Source organism: Erinaceus europaeus, chromosome 11, assembly GCF_950295315.1.
Source record: "Erinaceus europaeus chromosome 11, mEriEur2.1, whole genome shotgun sequence".
NCBI lineage: Eukaryota > Metazoa > Chordata > Mammalia > Eulipotyphla > Erinaceidae > Erinaceus > Erinaceus europaeus.
The window spans coordinates 117,239,814-117,262,252 of record NC_080172.1 but is presented as its reverse complement, the minus strand read 5'-3'; the positions used below and the strand labels follow the sequence as shown (position 1 = coordinate 117,262,252).

General features: G+C 55.1%; 1 protein-coding gene across 4 annotated transcripts in view; it reads right to left on the bottom strand.

The window, feature by feature from the left end:
* PAX7 (paired box 7) overlaps positions 1–10,616 on the bottom strand; it is a 148,649-nt gene extending 138,033 nt beyond the window's left edge. The window contains exons 1-4 of one of the 4 annotated variants that reach the window (XM_060200892.1): positions 10,457–10,616; positions 7,997–8,232; positions 7,334–7,463; positions 6,426–6,560 (exon numbers count right to left, since the gene is read on the bottom strand). In XM_060200892.1, coding sequence (XP_060056875.1) covers positions 6,426–6,560; positions 7,334–7,463; positions 7,997–8,232; positions 10,457–10,541 — 586 coding nt within the window. In that variant the 5' untranslated portion in view covers positions 10,542–10,616. The remainder of the gene's footprint in view (positions 1–6,425; positions 6,561–7,333; positions 7,464–7,996; positions 8,233–10,456) is intronic. The other 3 variants (XM_060200895.1, XM_060200894.1, XM_060200896.1) reach the window with 3 other exon arrangements.
* Between the last annotated feature and the right edge of the window lie 11,823 nt (positions 10,617–22,439).

Here is a 22,439-nt window from a genome sequence, read left to right as displayed (position 1 = left end):
CAACAGGGGCTGGGGCCCAGCGCACCCCCAGCGGCTGGGTCTTGGAGAGGTGCCCGCAGCTGCAGGCGTCCTGGGGATGCGGGGCCAGTGCAGAGGCCTCAGCTGGCGGGGCGCGGGGCGCCCCTGGAAACCCAGTCGCCCCGGCAGAACCCGCAGCCTCTTAGGCCTTCCAGCCTTTTCCAGGTCGAAGTTCTAAGTGCCCCCTGCCCCCCGCCCCGCACCCTATTTGGCATCCCCTTCCTCTGGCCCCTGCCTCCCCTTTGCCCTCTACAGAGCCTTCTCTTCCTCCTCCAGGCCCCTCCCCTCAGCTCCCCTCATGTTCCCCCACCCCAGACTGCTTCCTCTACTTGCCCCCCCCCCCATTTTGTTTGAAGTTTGAAGAGATCTCTCTCCTAATGGCGAGGTTTCCCCCTTAGGTCACCGTTCTGCCTTGATTCGATTTGGGAAGGCGAGTTCTCTCCCTCCCCCTGCCCGACCCCAGCCGGGGCCAGTCCCACCGGAGCAGGTCAGAAAGCGTCGACCCCACTTCCACCTTTTCCTCTTTCCGCCGGGAGTCGGAGGAAGGGGGGTGGGTGGGTGGTGGGAGCTGGGGATGGGAGGCCAAAAAGAGCACAGAAAAAAAATTGTGGGGCACCCCCCCAGTCTCTGGTTCCCTCTCATTCCCAACTGGGTTTCCTAATTACCTTATTAGTCTGGAGTGAGAGAGGAAGAGGAGTTCTGTTTCTGGAATTTCTGGAATGTGTCCCCCTTAGTCATGGCCTTCAAGCCTCACCACCCCCCAGCCCCAGGGCAACCTTCCCTTCGGGGTTTCTCTTCTGGGCTTTGAAAAGCAAGCGGACGGCCCCCTCACCAAGCACCCACACTTAGGGGATAAGAGTTTTGTCTGACTTGAGACCTTAAGCTTCCACGGCCGGGATCTTGTACCTTGTAGCCTCAGCTGCTCCCTCAACTTTGCCGATGGTGGCGAACAGAAACCCCAAGGAGGCATCCTCAGCCAAACCTCGTTCGCTGGGCTCTCTTTTCTCCATATAAAAATATATGTTTGTGATCACACTATTTTTATATAATGTAATGTGTGACAACTCTCATTTTCAGAAAGACCATTCTTTTTTTTTTTCTAAGTCCAAATAATCATCTTACTGCTCTAAGGCCACTGTTATATATGCTTTGAAATCCCCCCATGTAAGTTCCACTGAAAATTTGGAGAGCTGAGGCAGAGGAGGGGCGGCGGGGGAGGGGGAGGTTAATCCGGGTTTAGCGCTGCGATGGCGTCTTAGGACCGGGGTTAGGCTGCCGGCCTTATCTCTCCCCAACATTTGAGACGCCCACATCTCACCCAGCCAAATAGCTGGGAGAGCAGCGCAGATGGGCTGCCTGGTCGCGCCTCAGGAAAATGTGTTATTAATATCTAAGTAACTTCCCAATACTGTCTGGTAAATCTCCCCTCCACCATTCCAAATGATACATTCGTTTGAAGTCTCTTCCCCTACCCCGACACACACCCCAATCTCATCTTTTCAATGTCTCTTTCTCTCTCTTCTCTCTTCTTAGCCAGGCTTATTTCAAACTGGTAAATACCTAATTATTTAATAGCCGCGCTATGCACATGAGTCTTTTAGGTACAAATGCCTGTAAGTGTCAGGCGGCGTGTGGCAGTGCCCACCCCTGTTTGAACTGTGCCGGTCCGGGAGCCTGGGCTGAGCGGGGAACCTCCATCTGGCTACCCAGCCCTCCTCTAGCACACGCCCAGGACCTTCTCCCGGCTCCCTCAGAGCCCCAGAAGCACCCCCTCACTCCAATAAACAGCTCTTCCTTGGCTCCTGTGCCCCGCCCCTCCCCAGCGCCAAGCAGACCCTCTGCCTGCTTCCCTCTCTCTGGGACGGGCGGGTAATTATCCCGCTGCTAGTCTGTTCTCTCTTGTTTAAAGTTTGTTTTCCAAATGCCTTCTATTAGATTATGCTCATTGACCACCCCCCCCCCCCAGCCTTATCTTCCTCTGTCTCTTCTCTCCTTGCCCGTCACACTCGATTTGCTCACGAGTTTATCTGGCAGACACTTTGCTGACTTTGTTTATTTACCTCGAGTTCTGGGGCTGTGAGCGGGTGAGAGGCAGTGTTTGCCTTTGTAATAGTTATCTCATTGTTGTTTTTCCTTAGTCTCAGCTCCCTCCCGCTCCTCCCTCTCTTCACCCGTAGAGGGTGGGGGGATGAAAGGGGGAGTCTTGTCAGCCCAGTGTGGGCTCCACACTACTCTAGGAGCCCCCTCCCTCTGCTGGGCTGGTCCCCCTCTCACACCCCCTCACCCCCCCCCTGCAGTGGAACCTCTCTCTCTCTCTCTCTCTCTCTCTCTCTCTCTCTCTCCTCCCCCTTCACTCCCTCCGGCCTCACGGAATACCCACAGCCCAGCACTGCCTAAAGCCGGGGAATTGCCTGACACCCTCCCATCTTCCTCCGAGCTCCCATTATGCGAAGCTGATCCAACTCAGAACAGACTCAAATCCCGCCTGGACTCTGTTTGATTAGATTGCCAACCCAGGGTAATCCTTTGATTTGGTGGAGTGTCAATTACCTTTCTCTAAACACACATTTACAGAGGAGGGAACTTGTTGGTTTAAATCAATGCAGATTGCTTCTTGATAAATGGACTATCTCGGTCTCCCTCTCCCTCCACCACCCTACTCCCTCCCCTTCCATCCCTTCCTCAGTCCTCTAGCCTCTCCCAGAAACAATGCCACTTCCACACTTCCAGGTGTGATGCCGGGAAAAGGAAAAAAAAAAAACTGGTGTGGGCTAAGGGGGAGGTTGAGGGGGGCTGAGGGGAGTTTCCCCCCCTTCCCCTATTCATTCTCTCTCCTGGAGCCTAATTAAACTTGGCAGGTCCTTGTACACACAATCAAAACAGCTTCCTCTAGTGTAGCTCACCACCGAAAACTGCATTAGCAGCCGTCGTCACTGCCAAATTAGATTGTTCCCCACCTCCCAGTACAAGTGTCGAAAACCCACACTTCAGGCTCTCCCCTCCTTCCCGAGTCACTCCCCGCTCCACACCTGCACCTTTGCCACCTTCAAAAAAAGAAATTAAGAAAAAATGCAAAGCAAAACAGATCTGCCCCACACACAACTCCAGTCTCCCCCCCACAACACACACTTCATTTTCTTTTCAGATGAAAAAGTCCACAGATTCTCTGATGGATGTGAGTCCCCCCCGCCCCAAACATGCACACGTTTTCCCTTCTTTTAAACCTTGGGAGCTCCCCTCTGATTTCATCGTGATTGTGACCCTGCTGGGCTTTGTGCCCTAGAGATTCCTGTGGAGCCTTGAATCTGATTTGGTCAGTTTCGGCGTAAGTCCGAGGGAAAGGCTTTGGCACTATTGTTTCTTCCTATGCCTGCCTGGCCCCATCTCCCGCAGAGGACTACGAGTTGACTCTTTACAAACACCTATCATATTCTCCACAGAAAGCCCCCCACCCCAGCCCTGGCTGGGGGAATTCTTTCTCTTGCCCGTCTTTCTGCAAACCCTCTCCCTGGTTGGAAGGGGTGAGGGGGAGAGTCCAGGTGGGTGAGGGCAGGCATTTTCAGGCAAACCCTCTATCTGCAGTGGTCTGAGAATTCTCACAACCAACAGTCCTAATAACTCAGTCTTAACAAGAATAAAAGCGAGAGCGAGAGAGAGAGAGAGAGAGAGAGAGAGAGGGAGAAAAGAAAGAAAATATATATGAACAGCCTCATGAATATCAGCCCAAGGGGAGCAGGACTGTTGAGAGATGAAAGTGCACAGAAATAAAAAGCTCAATTTAATCTGCTTTAAAACCCTTCAACTTAACGTTTGTGCTTCCAACTCTGAGCGTGAGGACTGATTGCGGATAAATAGTTTCTTACCATGCCTGGGAGCTATTACACCCCCTCTGCAACACCGTTCCCTATTCAGCAGTCTCAGTTTTCATTACCAGCTCTAATAAGTCTTAACATTATTAAATGCCAAGCGGACGATAGGGAGAAACGGACTCAGGGAGGGATCTCTCTTTAGCGATTAAAGAGGAGAGCTCTTTAAACCCCTTCTTCCTGGGCTCCCCGCCACGAGAGGGGGCAACCCCTGGAGAAAGCATTTGTCAAGAGCTAGAAGCCAAAACAAAGTTTCTGCCCGTGGGTGGGAACGACAGCTCTCTCCACCCGGCCGGCCAACGTGGGCAGTATTTGCGAAGCCTTTTCACCTTTAACTTGGCCGTCAACCTGACTGCTGGGGCTGAGGGCAGAGGCAGGGAGCTCCCCCCTGAGTGGCTGCACTGGTGTTCGCAGGTGTGTGTGTGGGGCAGCTCCCTCACCTACCGCTCCTTCACACCCACCCCCAGAGGCCACCACCATGGAGCTCAGCACTTTGGCCCGAAGGCCTGTGGGCAAAGCATCAAGGGGGGAGGGGGGAGACGGGGCATGAACAAGGCCGGCCTTCAGTCCTTGTGTCCGCCCTGCCTGGGGGAAGGGGGGCTTCTGGGACACCAGACCCATCACTTTTCAGTCTTTCCTGCAACTTTGACCCAGGTTCTCATGCTTGTGTGTGTACTGCCCCTCTCTGGAGCTGCCAGGTTCCTCCTTAAACCCGGGAGAGTGGGTGCTTCCCGGTTCTGGTGCAGAGAGAACCTCTCTCCAGCGAAGATGCCAGTTTGTTTGGCTTTGCAAGAGCTCCCGGGGCTCCCCTGAGCCAAAGATCTCATCAAACCACCCGCTTCTCCCCACCCCAGAGCTGCCCCCACCACCATCCTTTCCTGCTTTCTCAGGGAAATAAAATATGACTGTTTTTCTTTACAAACAGAGTTGGATAAAACCCCACCATGGACGCACAGCTCAGGTCTCCCAAGAAAACCAAGCCTCCGGCTTCTCTCCCACCACCTCTCACAAGTGGTGACCCGGCGGGGTTGGAAAAAATCATTTTTTAAAGTCTTAAGGCCCCTTCACTCTTACACACACACACACACAAAGTTCCTTTTCGATCCAAACAGAAACCAGGGCTGAGCCCCTCCTTCCTCTCCCTTAGGGGTCTCAGGGCTTCGCATTAACCCTGTAGAACTGGGGACTGCAGGCTGAGCGGGTCAGCCTCCCAGAGCAGACCCCAGAGCAGCAGGGTGCCAACAGACTCCCTCCCTTTCTTCCCTTGCCCTTTGTCCTGCCAGGGACTGGGTTTCTCTGGGGCCTGACTGTCAAGAGCCAGCTCTGTGCCCCGGTGCCTGAATGCTTTCACAGGGGCTGCCTGCCCCTGTCCCCCCAACCCACCCCGCTTTGGACCAGGCCTTGTGGGAACTGGACTTCACTGAGGGGTTGGCATCCTCAAAGTTGTCATCCTCAAAGTTCATCCTCAAAGTTGGGACAGACAACTAAAAACTGGAGAAAAACCCGGACTTGGAGTGCAGGGGCAGTGGGGAGATGACTTGGGGAGAAGCCTGGAAGGCAAGGACTAAATGTGTCCGACACGTTTATTCCCGGAGTCCAGGCACTCGCTCACTCGCTGCCCCCACGCCAAGTCAGAAGGACCTCCCTGCTGTGGTCTCTGCTTCCCTGAGCTGGCTTGGGGTGGGGGGTCTGGGTGGGCCCAGGTCCCCACGACCTAACTGGCACTCTCACCAAATCTCAGAAGACAATTTGGAGACATTCCCTTCTCAGCAACTTGCCAGCCAGTTGACAAAAAAGCTCACTCCCCCCCTTCCCCAGCTTGGAGGAAGAGAAGCAGAGGGAAAGCTTAGGGCAGGTTTGATTCCCACGAGAGGCGGGGAACTGCGAGGAGACCAGGAGACGGCGCGTCCACTCACCCACCCCCGACCCACCGAGAGCCTCCAGTGTGGGAGTCTGGGGTCTCAGCCTCCACTCCTGTCCCCGCAGAGCAGGACAGCACCTCCAAGGCCACCCGCAGCCCCCGGGGTCCCCCCACTCCCCACCTGGGCCGCGCAGGGCTGAGGCTCTGGCGGCCGCCCACAGGGACCTCGCTAATTTTTATTGATTGCAGCGGTCAGTCAGCTGTCAGGCGGAGTTTCAAGGGACCGTTTAGGGCCTTGTGTGGGTCTGGTTAACAAATTCATTCAGGGAGCCCCGGGCCGGCTCCTCCTTCCTCGTCCCCCCTCTGCCCCCCTCACTCAAGTTTCCTATAAATAATTGATCAACACCCAAACCCACCACCAAGAAACACAGGCTGGATACGGCGCGGGGGTGCGTGTACCTGGCCGGGGGTGCGTACTGGACCTGGGGGCGCACAGGGACTCCCCGGGACCGGGACCGCGGCCGGCCGTGCACGCCCCAGCTCTACCACTCCAAGCAGGGCGGGCTCGGGGCTCAAAGAGGAGGCTTTCTGCGCAACCCTGGGACACCCCCCCCCAGCTCCCCTCCCCGCCTCCCCGCGCTCCAGGCTGCGAGGCTGCAGGGACCCTGGGAGGCCCCTACCTTTGTCGCCCAGGATCCCGTCAATACTGTGTTTGGCTTTCTTCTCTCCGTCATCCTCCTTCTTGTCAGCTTCCTCTTCCTCCTCTTTCTTCCCGAACTTGATTCTGAGCACGCGGCTAATCGAACTCACTAAACCTCAGAAAGTCAAAGGCAAAAGAGAGAGTATAAGGTGTTGGGGCGGGGAAGTGGCCCCTGGACCTGAGGCCCTGGGAGAGAGTTAGAGAGTCCCCCTCTTCTCACCCTCTCACTTGGTGCGGGGGTGGGGGGCATGCCGGACCCCATGCCGTTTGAACATTCACACCTACCCGGAGTCTCAGGTGCAGACACCTGGCACGCTTAGGCCGGCGGGAGACCTCAGTGCAGGTGACTGCCTAGGGCCTTCCTGGTGTCTCACCCCATCACCTGCGGCACCAGCCCTAAATGTCTCCTCACCTCCTCAGGACCTGCCTGGGGGCACACATCACCTGCCACCCCCCCACATACACACACACACACACACACACACACACACACACACATACACACACACACACACACACACACAGCCCATTTCCCCTCTTACAGGCAGTGTGGTTCAGAACGTCCATTTTTAGAGACCCAGTGGTGGTAGCCAAGACCGAGGGGAGGGGGATCAGCTCTCCTAGCAGGGACCGCGGCTCTTAGGAAACTCACAGGGGACTTGCTCATGCGTCCACCTTACGGGAAAACTTGCTGCTTCTCCCTTCTCTTCCCCACCCTTTCTTTCTTTTCCCCCATCTCTCCCTTTTCTAACTTATTCCTCTTCTGTTTTTCTTCTGGTTTTTACATCCTCTGATGCCTTTTCTTTCCACGGCCGTTCCCTTCCCTCACACCTGTCCTCCAAGGTCGCCCCTGCCCCCAGGATGCCCTCCGTTCAGCTGCCTTCTCACCTGAGGGCACAGAGCTGCGGTCACAGTGCCCGTCCTTGAGCAGCCGGTCCCGGATCTCCCAGCTGAACATGCCTGGGTTTTCCCTCTTATACTCCTCGATCTTCTTCTCCACGTCCGGAGTGGCCACCTGCTTCAGAGGTGGAGGGGCAAAGCAGGAGTGGAAAGGTGGGGTGGGAGAGGGAGAGAGTTTTAATACCAACTTCCTGAGAGCCTCAGGTCAGAAGGGTGGTTCTGGTCACCCCATCACCCTTCTAAGCTTGGTTTTGTCTTTCCAGGAAGCCCTTCCTGGCTCCCAGAGAAGTGCTCTGGGAAAGAAAGGTACCAGGGTGTGGAAACCGAATTAGGGTCTCCTGGAGGCTCCCCACCAGTCCCATTTCAGGCAAAAATGGGAGAAGGTTTTCCTGGGTCTGGGGTAGAGACAGAAGGTCTGGGCAAATGTAGGCGCAGCCCAGGAGTGATTCATTCGCGTTCAAGTTTTGGACAACCTGGGCTGTAGTTATCCTCATTCCTGAGACATTCAAATAAAGTGTGTGTGTGTGGGGTGGGGGGCTATAGGAACATCCTCTCACTGTGCTCCTGGAGAGTGAGTGAGTGAGAAGGGCCAGCATTGTGACTCCCAAACCCTGGGAAGGCTTCCTACCAGTCCCGTGCAAAGACACTCACTCTGGGCTTGCTGCCGCCAATGGCCCCGGGCCGGATAGACCCAGTCTCCTGGTATCTGCAGAGAATCTTGGAGACGCAGCCATGGGAGACTCGTAGCTGCCGGGAGATGACGCAGGGCCGGATGCCATGGTGGGCCATCTCCACTATCTTGTGGCGGATGTGGTTGGGCAGGGGTCGTCCGTTGATGAAGACCCCGCCAAGTTGATTGACCCGACCTTGGCCCAGTGGGGTGGACACTAAGGAGGGGAGGGAAACAAGGAAGGGGAGGCCCAGGGTAAGTCAGGCTGGGATGGAGAGAGAGGGGTCCTGGAAGGCTGCAAGATTCCCTCAGATACTCTGTGTTCCTGTCTCACCGCACCCTGGGAAGTGAAGACACACCTGGGGGGTGTCTGCGTGTTTCTGAATTGGGTAGGCTGGTGGAGCCTGTGGATTCAGGAACCAACATTTCTCTGTCTTCAAAATGCAGCTTAGGACACAGTCCTGCCCATCTCTTAGCAAGGTCAACAGTGGGAAAGATGTCGCCCATGCGGTCAGGTCCCTACACTAGCTTGTCAAAACCCAGACACCTTCTTGGGGGCCGGAGAGGGTCGGTTGATCACTCATACTGACAGCCCTGATGCGCGCGCGAGCCAACTGCTCTACCCCCCAGTTGAACAGCCTAAGCCCTGTGGAGGGAAAGATAGCCTCACACCTTGGTCACTGTGCCCCTAGGACACCTGGCTGTGACTTGAGAGACTCCTTTGGCTTCCAAATCCCTCTCCAAGTTCTCATTTTGCTTTGGGATGATCTGGCCTGGGGGGGGGGGGACACACCCCATTACTGGCAAGCTTCTGAATCAAATACCTGCTTGGCTAGAGCAGTCCATGTCCCTGTGGGTTCTAAGAGTTGGTACACAGATGGCCAAGAGTCCCCGGGGCGTGGGGGACTTGGGGGAAGCAGAATGCTAGTGCTGCCCCCCTTCTTCCTCGGGTGGGTGAGTTGGGGAGGGGGAGAGACCCTGTGAAGCCTTAATGCAAAGTCAATACAATTCCCTCACGGAAGGGAAGGGGGACACCAGTGCACTAATCCGGCCTCCATCCCCCCAATTTGGGGACTCGGCCCGCTGCAGAGATAGATCAGATTAGAACGATTTCACAGCAGCCGGAGTGGAGCAAGCTGCCAGTCTAATTGGAAAGGGAGAGGAGGCAAACAGAGGCTCCAACCCCCTTCCACCACCACCACCTCTCTTTGTAAAAGTAGGTGCCTGAAGCCACCCTCAGATTTAATCAGAAATCGTGCTTCGCCAAGTCGGAGTCTCTCGGCTTCCGTGGCGGGATATGCCATTAGCGCTCAACAGCTCTTGAGCGCCCAACTTTATATTCAAGAGGCTCTCAGCACCGGGCGCCCAGCTCTCCTCAGTATTCTCCGTCATGTTGGGCAAATATTGTCCTAATCCGCTGCGCGCGTTCAGGGCGGCAGGAGAGGCGGCTGCAAATCCCCGGGCCCGCGCGCCCTCCCGCCCCGCCGGCAGCCCGCACACTTGAACACGGAGCTGCTCTCCTCGCTGCAGCCTCGTGCGGGGACCCCGCCGGCTGGCGGCCAGAGGACCCCCTCCTTCCCTACCCGGCTCCCCCTCTTCCTCACGCACTAGGAGCTCCTAGCAAAGGCGAGAGTAATTAACACAAAAATTAAAAAAGCCTCGCGGGTCTCCAGCCGCTTCCCGGCGACACCCTGCAAGGAAAGCTGCCTTGAAGCCGGGGGTCCCTGCAGCTGACAAGCCAAAAGGCCTTCGGGGTCGGAAAGAAATCAGAGCTGCAGGACCCTCTGTTTTCTTTCCTTGGCTTTTTTTTTTTTCCCCTGCAACAGGGAAGCTCCACTAGGCCCTCCTCGGGTGGTGTTGTCCGAGAGACACGTTGCAAAGTTCACGTTTTTTTCCCCCGGGCTGAGGACTTGCGGCCCGTTGGAAGGCTACAAGTTTTCTCCCGGGACATGGCAGAGGCCCCAAGCCCGAGAGACAAAGTTTTAGGGGGAAGCATGCTGGAAGAGTTGCCACGGCTCCAGACAGCTTGTTTCCAGACTTCAGGCAGGAGGAGCCTTCTTAGAGGGGACACATTCAGCTGGGCAGAGTTTGGCGTTTCGAAAGAAAAGAGATGGGGGAGAGAGAGAGACTGAGAGGGAGAGAGAGAGAGAGAGAGACATTCTGGGTAGAAAAGAAAGAAGTCTGGAGCCAGAGAAGCAAGGCGGCGGCAGGCAGGGTGGAAGGGGGGCTGGAGCGGGCACCCCACAGCCAAAAGGTGCCACGGAGCCAGGTCAAGGCGGCCCCCAATTGCCACCAGCCCCGGCATCCCCAAACTTCCTGGGTCCGGAGCCCTGCGTTGGCCCCGGGAGAGACCAAGACCCCCTTCCCCTGGGCTGATGCCAACCCCTGCTCCCAGCCTGGGGTTCTCGCCGTGGGGAGCGGGGCGGCGGGCTGGCACTTACCTTCCAGCGGGAAGCCGGTGCGCGGGTAGTTCTGCCCGGGCGCCGGCCGCATCATCCTGGGCACCGAGCCGGGAAGGGCAGCCATTCCCGCGCACGCCGGGGACCAGTCCCGAGTCGGCCGAGGGCGCTCCCGGCACCCCTGCTGCCGTTTGTTTCTTTCTTTCTTTCTTTCTTTCCTCCTCCTCCTCCTCCCTCTTCTCTTAAAAAAAAAAAAAAAAAAACCCTCTTCTCCTTGTCCACGGCTCTCTTTGCCCCCACCCCACCCCCCTGCAGCAGCCTGCTGAGCCCAGAAGCTTGGGGAAAGGGGGGTGAGGCTAGGGGGGTGGAGGGGAGGTGGCGACAGGGAAGTTCCAACCAGCAGACCCACGGACCCCAAGTCCGCCGGGTGCCTGGTGCCCGGTGCCAGGAGCAGGGCAGGGGACTTGGGCCTCCCAGGGGCGGGCCGGTTACTCGCGATCCGGGCCAAAGTTTCTGAGCTGAGAGGCCGACCAGAGAGTGGATTTCTCTTTGGGATTTATTGATATATTTCTCCTCTAGCTCTCCCTCCGCCCTCCTCCCTCTCCACACTCCTCCCCACGCCTTCCTGCTCCTGCACACACTGGCTCTGTCCAGACCCCCAGGCGTGCGCCCCTCCTGGCCTCAGCACCCACCCCACCCCCTGAAGACTTGGGGAGAAAGAAGGTGCCTCTCGGGTTTCGGGGCTGGGGAGGAGGAGGCGACTGAGTAGGTGACGGCGCTGAGAGAGAAGTGGGCAGCGATCTGCCCGCCCGGGAAGTTGAGTAAAAGTGGAATTGAGAGGAGGCGGAGGAGGCAAGGAGGCTGCGGCCCTCGAGATCTGATAGGTTCGGACTTTTCTTTTATTCATGAGGAGAGAAGGGGCCAGGGCGCCTGGGCGGAAGGGAGCCAGGGACCAGTAAGGAAAAGAAATCGCCAACGAAATCCCCCCCTCTGTTCCAATCTCTAGTTCGACATCAACATTATCATCATTATAATAATAATAATTATTATTATTATGGTAAGGCTTTGAACTGCCCCTTAGCTGAGGCGACAGAGACCCAGAGACTAGGGAAGATGGATAACTTTGCCAAGTGGGCTGGGTCATTGAGTCCCTGGCTGGCCGGCGTCCCTGGCTCCAGCTTCCAGTCAGTGCTCAGAGTCCCGGGAGTGTTGGCCTGGGGTCCAGCCTCTTCCTGGTTCTTGTTTTTTTTTTTCTGCTTGTCACCTCCCTGGTCTCACTCCCCCCCCCCCCCCCAATGTTACTGTGAGCGGGACCCTTGAGGAATTGCTCAGGGTGCCTTCCAGGAGGTGGTGTGAGGGCTCTGAGTTTCTCTGTGAAATGCTGTCTGGGTCCCGGTCTCCAGCTGTCATCTCTGAGAGTGTTAGTTCAGAGAAATCACTTCTGTGGAGGACAAGTTAGGGACTCTTCCACCTCCAGCTGGGTGAGCTTCCTCCCAGGTTTCAGACTCCCAAGCCACAGTCAAGAACTTCCTTCCAAGATGGACAGCTAGCCTGTAGTTAGGATCCTGAAGTCCAGGGGTCCGGGAGGTGGGTACAACATCGGACTCTCAAGCGTGAGGTCCTGAGTTCAGTCCCCGGCAGCACATGTACCAGAGTGATGTCTGGTTCTTTCTCTCTCTCCTTCTGTCTTTCTCATTAATAAATACAAAAAATCTTTTTAAAAAAGATCCTGAAGTCCCATGGCAAGAGAGAGAGCGGGTCCCTTCTGAGCCCCTGGGGGTGGTGGTGCTGGGTGTCTATTGAGAGGGGGTGAGGTGCTCCAGTTAGACAGACCACAGTAGGGGTGATCAGAGGCCCCATGGTCTGCTCTCTCTCTCTCTCTCTCTCTCTCTCTCTCTACAGGACCAGGCACCTTGGCCCCCCCCCCTCTCTCCACGGGACCAGGCACCTCGCCTCTCTCTCTCTCTCTCCCTATGGGACCAGCCACCTCGCCCCCCCCATGTCTCTCTCTCTCTCTCTCTCCCTATGGGGACCAGCCACCTCGCCTCTCTCTCTCTCTCTCTCTTTCTCTCTCTCTCTCTCTCCCTAGGGGGACCAGCCACCTCACCTCTCTCTCTCTCCATCTCTCTCTCTCTCTCTCTCCCTATGGGGACCAGTCACCTCGTCTCTCTCTCTCGCTCTCTCTGTCTGTCTGTCTGTCTCTCTCTATCTCTATGGGACCAGGCACCTCGCCTCTCTCTCTCTCTACCTATGTGACCAGCCACCTCACACCCCCCATCTCTCTCTCTCCCTATGGGGAACAGCCACCTCGTGTCTCTCTCTCTCTCTCTCCCTCTCTCTCTCTCTCTCTCTCTCTCTCTCCAGGGACCAGCCACCTCGCCTCGGAACACTGAGTCCTGGGGGGTGAAACGCCCTCCCAGCGGGGCAGGACGCCACCACTGTGGGCCTTTTGTCTCCCAGGGGGAAAGCGTCTCAGGCTGATGCTGGAAGCCAATAGAATGAAACCAGCCGGGTCCGCAGGCTCACGCCCCGTCCACCCCTGGCCCGCCCTCTCCCCCGGGGCTGGGGGTAGCACGCCCCCTCCCCTCCCCTTTCCCTCACCTGTGACCTCTGCCCTCTCAGCATGTGACAGACCTCTACCTTCTTGCTCCTCCTCACAACAGCTCAAAACAGAGAGGCCCTCCGCTGTGTGCGTGTGTCTGTGGTGGGGGGAGAGGGCTGTGGATGCTAAACTCAAGCTCCATAGTGGTCCCTGAATTGGGGGAGAGGAACTCCAGTGTAACAGGGACACTAAGATTTCCTGGACTCTTGCCCTCCCTTTTAATATCTTATTTATTTATTGAATAGAGACGGACAGAAATTGAAAGCCATGGAAGAGACAGAGGGTGGGAGAAGGAGAGACACCAGCAGCCCTGCTTCACCACTCCAGAAGCTTTTCCCCCTGCAGGTGGGGATGTGGGTTTCCATCTGGGTCTTGGGTCTTGTCACACAGGTGCTCAGCTGGGTGCCCAGGTCCCCTCCTGGACGGAAGGAAGGTGCCACTCCCACTCTGTCCACTGGGAGTTGAAATTGCATGTGTGCAGGGGGGTAGATGGAGTTAATCTCTTGCTGGAAGGCCCTGACCTCCAGACTGGCTATATTTCACAGATATAATAACAGAATGAACGGACATATGCAGTCTATAGAGCTGGAGACATAGCACAACAGCGATTCACACAACGGGCTTTCTGAGGCTCACTGGTTCCAGGTTCAGTCCCCAACACCACCATAAGCCAGAGCTGTGCAGTGCTCTGGCAGTGTGATTCAGAATCCCCACACAAGCTGGGAGGCAGTGTCCAGTTGTGCGTTCATTCATCACTGGTTGCTCCCTGCTTGAAAGGACAGGAGACATCGTGGCAGGAAGGGCCAGCATGTCTGTGTGAGCTCGTGCCCGGGGCGGAAGGTTGGGGTCGTGTGCAGCTCTAGGGAGGCCGTGGGCCAGTCTGAGCAGATGCACGTTTCTTGGGGAGCGTCTCTGTGATCTCCGTGGCCATTTCACTTTGCCTCAGCAGGGCTCTAAGCACTGGCTCTGAAGACTGGAGACGGTTAGAACAGTCGGCCCTTCCCCTTCCGCAGAAGCTTTGCAGCCAAAACTGTACTTCTCTCAGACTGAGTGAGGTGAACACATGGCCGGACCCCACGGCTCAGAGCTCTGCAGCCCGGATCACTGAAGCCCCTGGCACCCGGCGCTGGCTGGTGTCACTTGGCCTGGCCCTCCTTAACCCCCCCCCCCACCTCTCCTTGAAGAAGGCTCCCAGCTGCTGCCGTGTGGGTGACAGTGGAGGGTGCCAGGGCAGGGTCCCCTAAACCCTGCCTTTTAGCAACCAGGGGACTCCCTGGGCTCCTGTGGGCCCCCGCACAGGGCGGGGGCGGTGGGGGGAGGGAGTGGGTGTTTGTCACAATGACCGTGGCTGTTCTTGCCTGTTGGAGACCGATTTCACAAATGATTTTTACAACAATTAAGAAGTGTGGAGGGGTGAAATGGCGATTTCACATCAGCCGGGGAGAGGGGGGTTCACCTGGGAACTGGGGCCGCTGCTCTGGAGTGGGGGAGGGGAGCAGGGCATCTTTCCTCTACTTCATCTTCCTCTGCTAAGCAGCCTCCTCAGCGATGCATCCCCTAAACAGAGAAGAATCACCCCCTGACCTCCTATCACGCCGCCCGCCCGGCATGCACCCAGCGGCTCCAGCCTGCACTGTGTGAGCTGGACTTGGCCTCCCAGCCTAAATCTCTCTCTGTGTGTGTCTCTGTCTCTCTCACACACACTCAGTCTGTCTCTCTCCCACAGTCCACTGCACGGACCCCTCTGTGTCCTTCTCTTCGCTTCCAGTTACTCCTTCCCCCACCTCATCTCTCTCTTTGAGGGAGAGAGGGAAGAAGGGAGGGAGAGAGAGAGAGAGGGAGAGAGGCCACAGCAACAAAGCCTCCTTCAGTGTAGTGGGGGCCAGGCTGGACTGCACACATGGTGAAGCAGCTTCCTTTGGCAGGGGCCCCTTTTCTTTGTGGAGCCACCTGGAACTCTCTCTCTCTCTCTCTCTCTCTCTCTCTCTGAGTTTATTTATTTATTCATGAGAAAGATAGGAGAACGAGAAAGAACCAGACATCACTCTGGTACATGTGCTGCTGGGGTTTGAACTTGGGGCCCCAGGCATGAGAGTCCAGTGCTTTATCCGCTGTACCTCCTGCCGGGCCACGGAGCCTTCTCTCTCTTTTTTTTCTTTTTTGAAATGTTTTATTTTTATATTTATTTATTTATTTATTTTCCCTTTGGTTGCCCTTGTTGTTGTAGCCTTGTTGTGGTTACTGATGGCGTCATTGTTGGTTAGGACAGAGAGACATGGAGAGAGGAGGGGAAGACAGAGGGGGAGAGAAAGACAGACACCTGCAGACCTGCTTCACCGCCTGTGAAGCGACTCCCCTGCAGGTGGGGAGCCGGGGGCTCGAACCGGGATCCTTACGCCGGTCCTTGTGCTTTGCGCCACGTGCGCTTAACCCGCTGCGCTACCGCCCGACTCCCCAACGGAGCCTTCTCTTCCGTGAGGATATGGCCGGGCACCCATGCAGCACCCATGCAGCACCCATGCAGCACCCATGCAGTACCCATGCGGTCTTTCTGTCAAGTCCGAGATGTTCTCCCTGCCTCTGTTTATTTGCTAGCTTCTTTGCTGTGTGGATCTGGTGCCGAGGCAAGAGACGTCACGGCGCTGAAGCTTCTTCTACTGCTGGGACTCAAACCTGGGTCTCAAGCACAGCAAGACATGTTCCCTACCTGCTGAGCTATCTCTCCAGCCCCCGGCCACTTTTTTTTTTTTAATACGCACATCAGGGCTCATAGAAATTCTTCCCCCGTAGTTCCCAAGTTGAACCCTCCGAACCCCACCACAAAGAAGTGGGGGAACGTCAGACCCCAGAGCAGGGGCAGGAGAGCAAAGAGGCTTGCACTAGGGAACCTGTCCCTTCTCTGACTGCTCGAACCCGGACACAGTGTGAGCCCACTTAAAAGCCAAAGTTGGGGCCTGATGTTCTCTGTTCCCAAGTGGCCAGTAGCTCTTCTCCCCCACCAGCCTAAGGGAGAGGACATTCTTATTTATTTACTTCTTTCTTTCTTTCTTTCTTTCTTTCAGATCCTTGCGTGATGAGCGCTTCTGAAAGTGATTACCCAATCAATCTTCCTTTAAAGGATGATAAATCCACCTTGAAAACCAGGGGTTTTGATTTCGGCGGTGCCTTTTGCATTTTCAGAGGCTCTGGTCAGAGACATCCACAAACGGAATTATGCAGCCTTCAAATGTCTGGGGATGAGAGAGCAGGGCTGGGCCCAGCCCGGGGTGAGGGGAGAAATGGAATATCCAGGAACAAAGGCCCCTCTGGAGGCTCACTTCTGCTTCCGGATGCCAGGGTTCCGCAGTGCCATTTCAAGAGGCACCTTTGAAAAGAACACCTTGCCCCCCTCCACTTTCCCAATCTCCTCTCTCTCTCTCTCTCTCTCTCTCTCTTTCTCGCCTTCTCTCTCTGTAGCAGGATTCTAAGTGACCTTGAAGTATCTGTCCAAAGCTGAGCAGGAAACATCTGGGAAGCTGGAGTGTCTTCTTGTTTGACATTTTTATTCTCCCCAGAGAAATAGTTGTGTGACTTAACATTCCTGTTCTCCAGGTGAGTGGTGGTGGTAGCCACCAGTCATCGCCTGTCTGCGCCTAGTGGTCCCTCTTGCCTGTCCATTCCTGAGGTGGCCAGGCGCAGACTTAGGAAGAGGAGGGGGAGAGGGAAGACAAGGCAGAATGTTCCTCTTCTTGAGCCCTAGTGGTCAAAAAATAAAATGGAGTAGGATGGAGGTGACTGTGCTTATTAGAGAGTGCTTATTAGAGAGAGAGAGAGAGAGAGAGAGAGAGAGAGAGAGAGTGTGTGTGTGTGTGTGAGAGAGAGAGAGAGAGAATCTGAGGGAGAGCGTATGTGTGTGTGTGTGAGAATCTGAGGGAGTGTGTGTGTGTGTGTGTGTGTGTGTGTGTGTGTGTGAGTGTGTGTGTGAGAATCTGAGGGAGCGTGTGTGTGTGTGTGTGTGAGAATCTGAGGGAGCGTGTGTGTGTGTGTGTGTGTGTGTGTGAGTGTGTGTGTGTGAGAATCTGAGGGAGCGTGTGTGTGTGTGTGTGTGTGTGTGAGAATCTGAGGGAGCGTGTGTGTGTGTGTGTGTGTGTGTGAGAATCTGAGGGAGCGTGTGTGTGTGTGTGTGTGTGTGTGAGTGTGTGTGTGTGAGAATCTGAGGGAGCGTGTGTGTGTGTGTGTGTGTGTGTGTGTGAGTGTGTGTGTGAGAATCTGAGGGAGCGTGTGTGTGTGTGTGTGTGTGTGTGTGTGTGTGAGAATCTGAGGGAGTGTGTGTGTGTGTGAGAATCTGAGGGAGTGTGTGTGTGTGTTGTGGGGCAGATGGGTCTCCTGAGTGGTCCTGCCAAGCCTGCACGTCTGCTGTGTGTGTTCACACATGATATGAGGAGGTGGGGGCTCATGCATGTAAGAGGAATGCCTGCTTCCTGGAGCCTCTGGAGCCACTGGGGAGAGAAGTTTCCCCCACAGCTCCCAGCAGCCTGAACAAAAGACCAAGTGTAGGCTGTCTCTGGGCTGCTTCCTCTGGCCCCTTCAGATGACTTCTCCAAGTGCGGTTTGCAGAGTCCAGCGGTAACGGTTGTAGGCTGCGCCATGGACAACTAACTCCCTTATCGCAAAGCATCGACGAAACAGGCAAAGAGTTTTCCTGAAACAAATCAAAGAGGGTGTGCCGGCTGGCCGGACCTCAGGGCCATGCGCGCCCGTCCAGGGGAAGCCCACAAGCCCAGTCTGCCTCTCCCTCCAGGCGCCCAGGCTGCTGGGGGTGGGAGGGGGCAGGAATGAGGAGAAGATCAAACACTGCTGCCTGGTTGCCACCTCAGCTTGGCTTGTTGCTAAGAGAAGTTGACTGGATTGAGTTTCCTCCGTCCTCAGGACTCCTCCTTCCTCTGCCAGCTGGCAATTCTCCTCCCCTGCTGCCATGGCCCAGCCAGTAGGGAGGGTCTCTCCTCGCCTGGGTGCCGGCTCCTTTTCACTGCTGTAGCCCGAAGAGCCTTGTAGTAGGTGCTCAATAAACATCACTGGATGAGTGAAGGAATGAAGGAACACATGCCATGGCTGGGCGGTGGTGAACCCGGTTGAACACACTTGGTACCAAGTGCAAGGACCCAGGTTCAAGTCCTTGATCCCTCGCCTGTGGAAACTTCACAAGTTGTGAAAAGGGGCTGCAGGTCTCTCTCTCTCTCTCTCTTCCCCCTTTTCCTTTTAATTTCTCTCTGCCTTATCAAATAAAAATAATACAATTAAGAAGGAGAAAGACAGGAAGGAAGAGGAGCTGGGTGGTGAAGTGCCTGATTAAACGAGCACATGTTGCAACGTGCAAGGACCCAGGTTCAAGCTCCTGGTCCTCACCTGCAGGGAGAAAGCTTCACAAGCAGCGAAGCAGGGCTGCAGGGGTCTCTCTGACTCCCTTCCTCTCTACCTCCTTCTTGCCTCTCGACGTCTGGTTGTCTCTATCAAATAAATAAAGATAACAAGACATTTAAAAAGAAGAAGGAAGGGAGGAAGGAAGACAGACATCCTTCCAGCACAAACAGACGACGTCTTCCCAGGGAAAAGGCTGGGAGATGGCAGCTTGAATCTCGCGAAGCATCAGTTTCCGGGGAGACTGTCCCTTGGCAAGTTTTCTCTGCGCTGTTTCCTCAGGCCTCCCGGAACATGGTGGGGGTGGGGTGCATGGACACGGTGAGAGGTGCTCCAGCAGAATTCAAAATATGCTCCCTGGTACTGTGCTCAGTCTTTGTGATAAGAGCTGGGTGGAAATGCCTAGTACCTGCTCGGAATACTGTTGGCACTCCGTGCCGGCTGGCTTTCTTGCTTCTTTTTCTAGAACCACCTCTGCGGTTCTAGGGCTGAGCACGGTCTCTGGAAAAACACACAATTTAGAGGCCAGGTGGGGGCTCACCTGAACGAGCCCTGAATGAGCGCTCACATTACAGCGCACAAGGACCCAGGTTCAAGCCCCTGGTCACTACCTGCAGGGGGAAAGCTTCATGAGTGGTGAAACAGAGCTGCAGGTCTGTCTGTCTGTCTGTCTACATATCATCCATCTATCTACCTACCTACCTATCTGTCTACCTTCCCCCTCTCAATTTCTCTACGTGATAATAAGTAAATAAATAAGTAAAAGAAAGATAAACAGGAGTCAGGCGGTGGTGCAGCGGGTTAAGCGCACTTGGCTCAAAGCACAAGGACCGGCATAAGGATCCTGGTTCGAGCCCCCGGCTCCCCACCTGCAGGGGAGTCGCTTCACAGGCGGTGAAGCAGGTCTGCAGGTGTCTGTCTTTCTCTCCCCCTCTCTGTCTTCCCCTCCTCTCTCCATTTCTCTCTGTCCTATCCAACAACAATGACATCAACAACAACAATAATAACTATAACAATAAAACAACAAGGGCAACAAAAGGGAATAAATAAATAAATACAAAAAAGAAAAAAGAAAAAGAAAGAAAAACACACAACTCAGTAAGGAGGAGGCTGAAGAGCTATGCCATTTTTTTGACCTTGGGCATCAATACGAATCACTTGCATTTATTTTCCCAAATTAAGTTAAAATTTTCTTTTATTTTCGTTGCCACCAGGCTTATCACTGGGGCTCGGTGCCGGCACTGAGTCCGCTGCTCCTGGAGGCCATTTTTTTCCATTTTATTGGAAAGGACAGAGAGAAACTGAGAGAGGAGGGGGAGCAAAAGAGAGACACCTGCGGCTCTGCTTCACCGCCTGCGAAGGGGGAGGGTGCTGAAACCTGGATCCCCGCCTGGGCTCTTGTGTGGGTGCTGGAGCTCAGTACCCTGTGCGCTTGCTTACTGGGTGCACCACGCCGGCCCCTGAAGACACGGCTACTTTGTCTCAGAGCCACCTTGTGGCGGCTGTCGGCATCTTTGTTTTCCACAGAGAGAAACAGACTTGGAGATTTGAGAGAAGGTGAGATCATACCAGGGCCTAAGCCGTTGGGCCCGGCCGTCTGTCTGTCTGTGCTTTCAGCTGGGGACCCCTGGACTCACGGCTGACTCTCTTCCAGCTTCCACTTACTCTCCGGCTGCCTCAGTTTCTCTGTCTTTATCAAGCAGATGACACCCCGCCTGAGCCAGGCGCTCGCTCGGAGGACAGAGTTGGGATGCTGGGGTGATGTTGGGAGTTGACGGCCTAGCCTGGACCAGACGGTGGCACGGCCAGGCAGCCTTTGGAATGACCTTGCACAAGGGGTTTTCAGCTTCAGGGTCCCTCATCTCTCTCTCTCTCTCTCTTCCTCTCTCTCTCTCTCTGTCCGCCTCTCTCTTTCTCTCTATCCCCCTCTCTCTTTCTCTCTCCCTCTCTCTAGCCCTCTCTCTCTCCCTCTCTCTCTCTATCCCCCCTCTCTCTCCTTCTCTCTCTCCCTTCCTCTCCCTCTCCCTCTCTCTCTCCCTCTCTTCCTCTCTCTCCCTTCCTCTCTCTCTCTTCCTCTCTCTTTCTTCCTCTCTCTCTCTCCCTCTCTCTTTCTTCCTCTCTCTCTCTTCCTCTCTCTCTCTCCCTCTCTCTCTCTTCCTCTCTCTCTCACCCTCTTTCTCTCTTCCTCTCTCTCTCCCTCTCTCTCTCTTCCTCTCTCTCTCTCCCTCTCTCCCTTCCTCTCTCTCTCTCCCTCTCTCTCTCTCACCCTCTTTCTCTCTTCCTCTCTCTCCCCTCCTCTCTCTCTTCCTCTCTCTCTCTCCCTCTCTCTCTCTTCCTCTCTCTCTCACCCTCTTTCTCTCTTCCTCTCTCTCCCCTCCTCTCTCTCTTCCTCTCTCTTTCTTCCTCTCTCTCTCTCTTCCTCTCTCTCCCTCTCTCTCCCTTCCTCTCTCTCTTCCTCTCTCTCTCTTCCTCTCTCTCTCACCCTTTCTCTCTCCCTCTCTCTCTCCCTCTCTCTCCCTCTCTCTCTTCCTCTCTCTCTCTTCCTCTCTCTCTCACCCTCTTTCTCTTTTCCTCTCTCTCTCCCTCTCTCTTCCTCTCTCTCTCCCTCTCTCCCTTCCTCTCTCTCTCTTCCTCTCTCTCTCTTCCTCTCTCTCTCACCCTTTCTCTCTTCCTCTCTCTCTTCCTCTCTCTCTCCCTCTCTCTCTCTCCCTCTCTCTCTTCCTCTCTCTCTCTTCCTCTCTCTCTCACCCTCTTTCTCTCTTCCTCTCTCTCTCCCTCTCTCTCTCTTCCTCTCTCTCTCCCTCTCTCCCTTCCTCTCTCTCTCTTCCTCTCTCTCTCTTCCTCTCTCTCTTCCTCTCTCTCCCCTCCTCTCTCTCTCTTCCTCCCTCTTTCTTCCTCTCTCTCTCTCTCTCTTCCTCTCTCTCTCTTCCTCTCTCTCCCTTCCTCTCTCTCTCTCTACCCCCTCTCTCTCTACCCCCCCCTCTCTCCCCTTCTCCCTCTCCCTCTCTCTCCATTCCTCTCTCCCTCTCTCTCTCTCCATTCCTTCTCTCCCTCTCCTTCTCTCCCTCTCCTTCTCTCCCTTTCTCCCCCTCCCCCTCTTCCTTTCTCTCTCTCTCTCCCTCTCCCCCCCACAGGCACACACAGGCACACACACACACACACACACACACACGCGCGCCCTGATGAGGTTTCTGGACCCAGGAGGACTTTGTGCAGAAGCCACCTGGCTCCAGAGGGGAGGTGGCCGGTGTGGAGGGAGAGTAGGCCCCGGGTGGCAGGTCTTCACTGAAAGGCAGGGGTAGCGGGAGGAGGGCACAGCGTATTTGTCTAGGTGAATTAAAGGCACAATCCCCATCTCCCAGAGGGAGCCGTTGGTTCATATTTATACATTTAGTCTTACAGGTGTAAAATAGGTTTCCTTTATGCTTATATAATAATTTTTCATTTGAATTTCAAGGCTTTATTCCCTTCTTTGGATTCAAGTCTTCCACCTGAACTCGATTCTCTCCATAACCATTAATTCCTTCATCATAAAAATGAATTCCATCTAATTCTCTATAGTGGCAGTTAGAGCAGATCAAAAAAAGGTGCCTTTGCAGAGAGGCTCCCCCTTCCTCCATTGTAATTTCCAGCTCCCTCGATTCCACCAACCCCCCATCCTCAATGCTGAGTTTCTGAAACCAGGGCTTGGAGCAGAAAACCTTATTTCTCTTGCTCAGGAAGGGTGTGTGTGTGTGTGTGTGTGTGTGTGTGTGTGAGAGAGAGAGAGAGAGAGAGAGAGAGAGAGAGAGGGAGAGAGAGGGAGGGAGAGAAAAGGTGCAGCAGTAAATTCTATACCCTCCCAGAAGGCAATAGCAGCAGTGGGCAGTAATGGTGGCCTAGCACTCACGCTGGGCTGGAACCTAGCTAGGAACTTTGCATACATCATTCAATTGATGACGATAATTTTTATATATTTATTTTCCCTTTTGTTGCCCTTGTTTTTCATTATTGTTGTAGTTATTATTGTTGCTGTTATTGATGTCA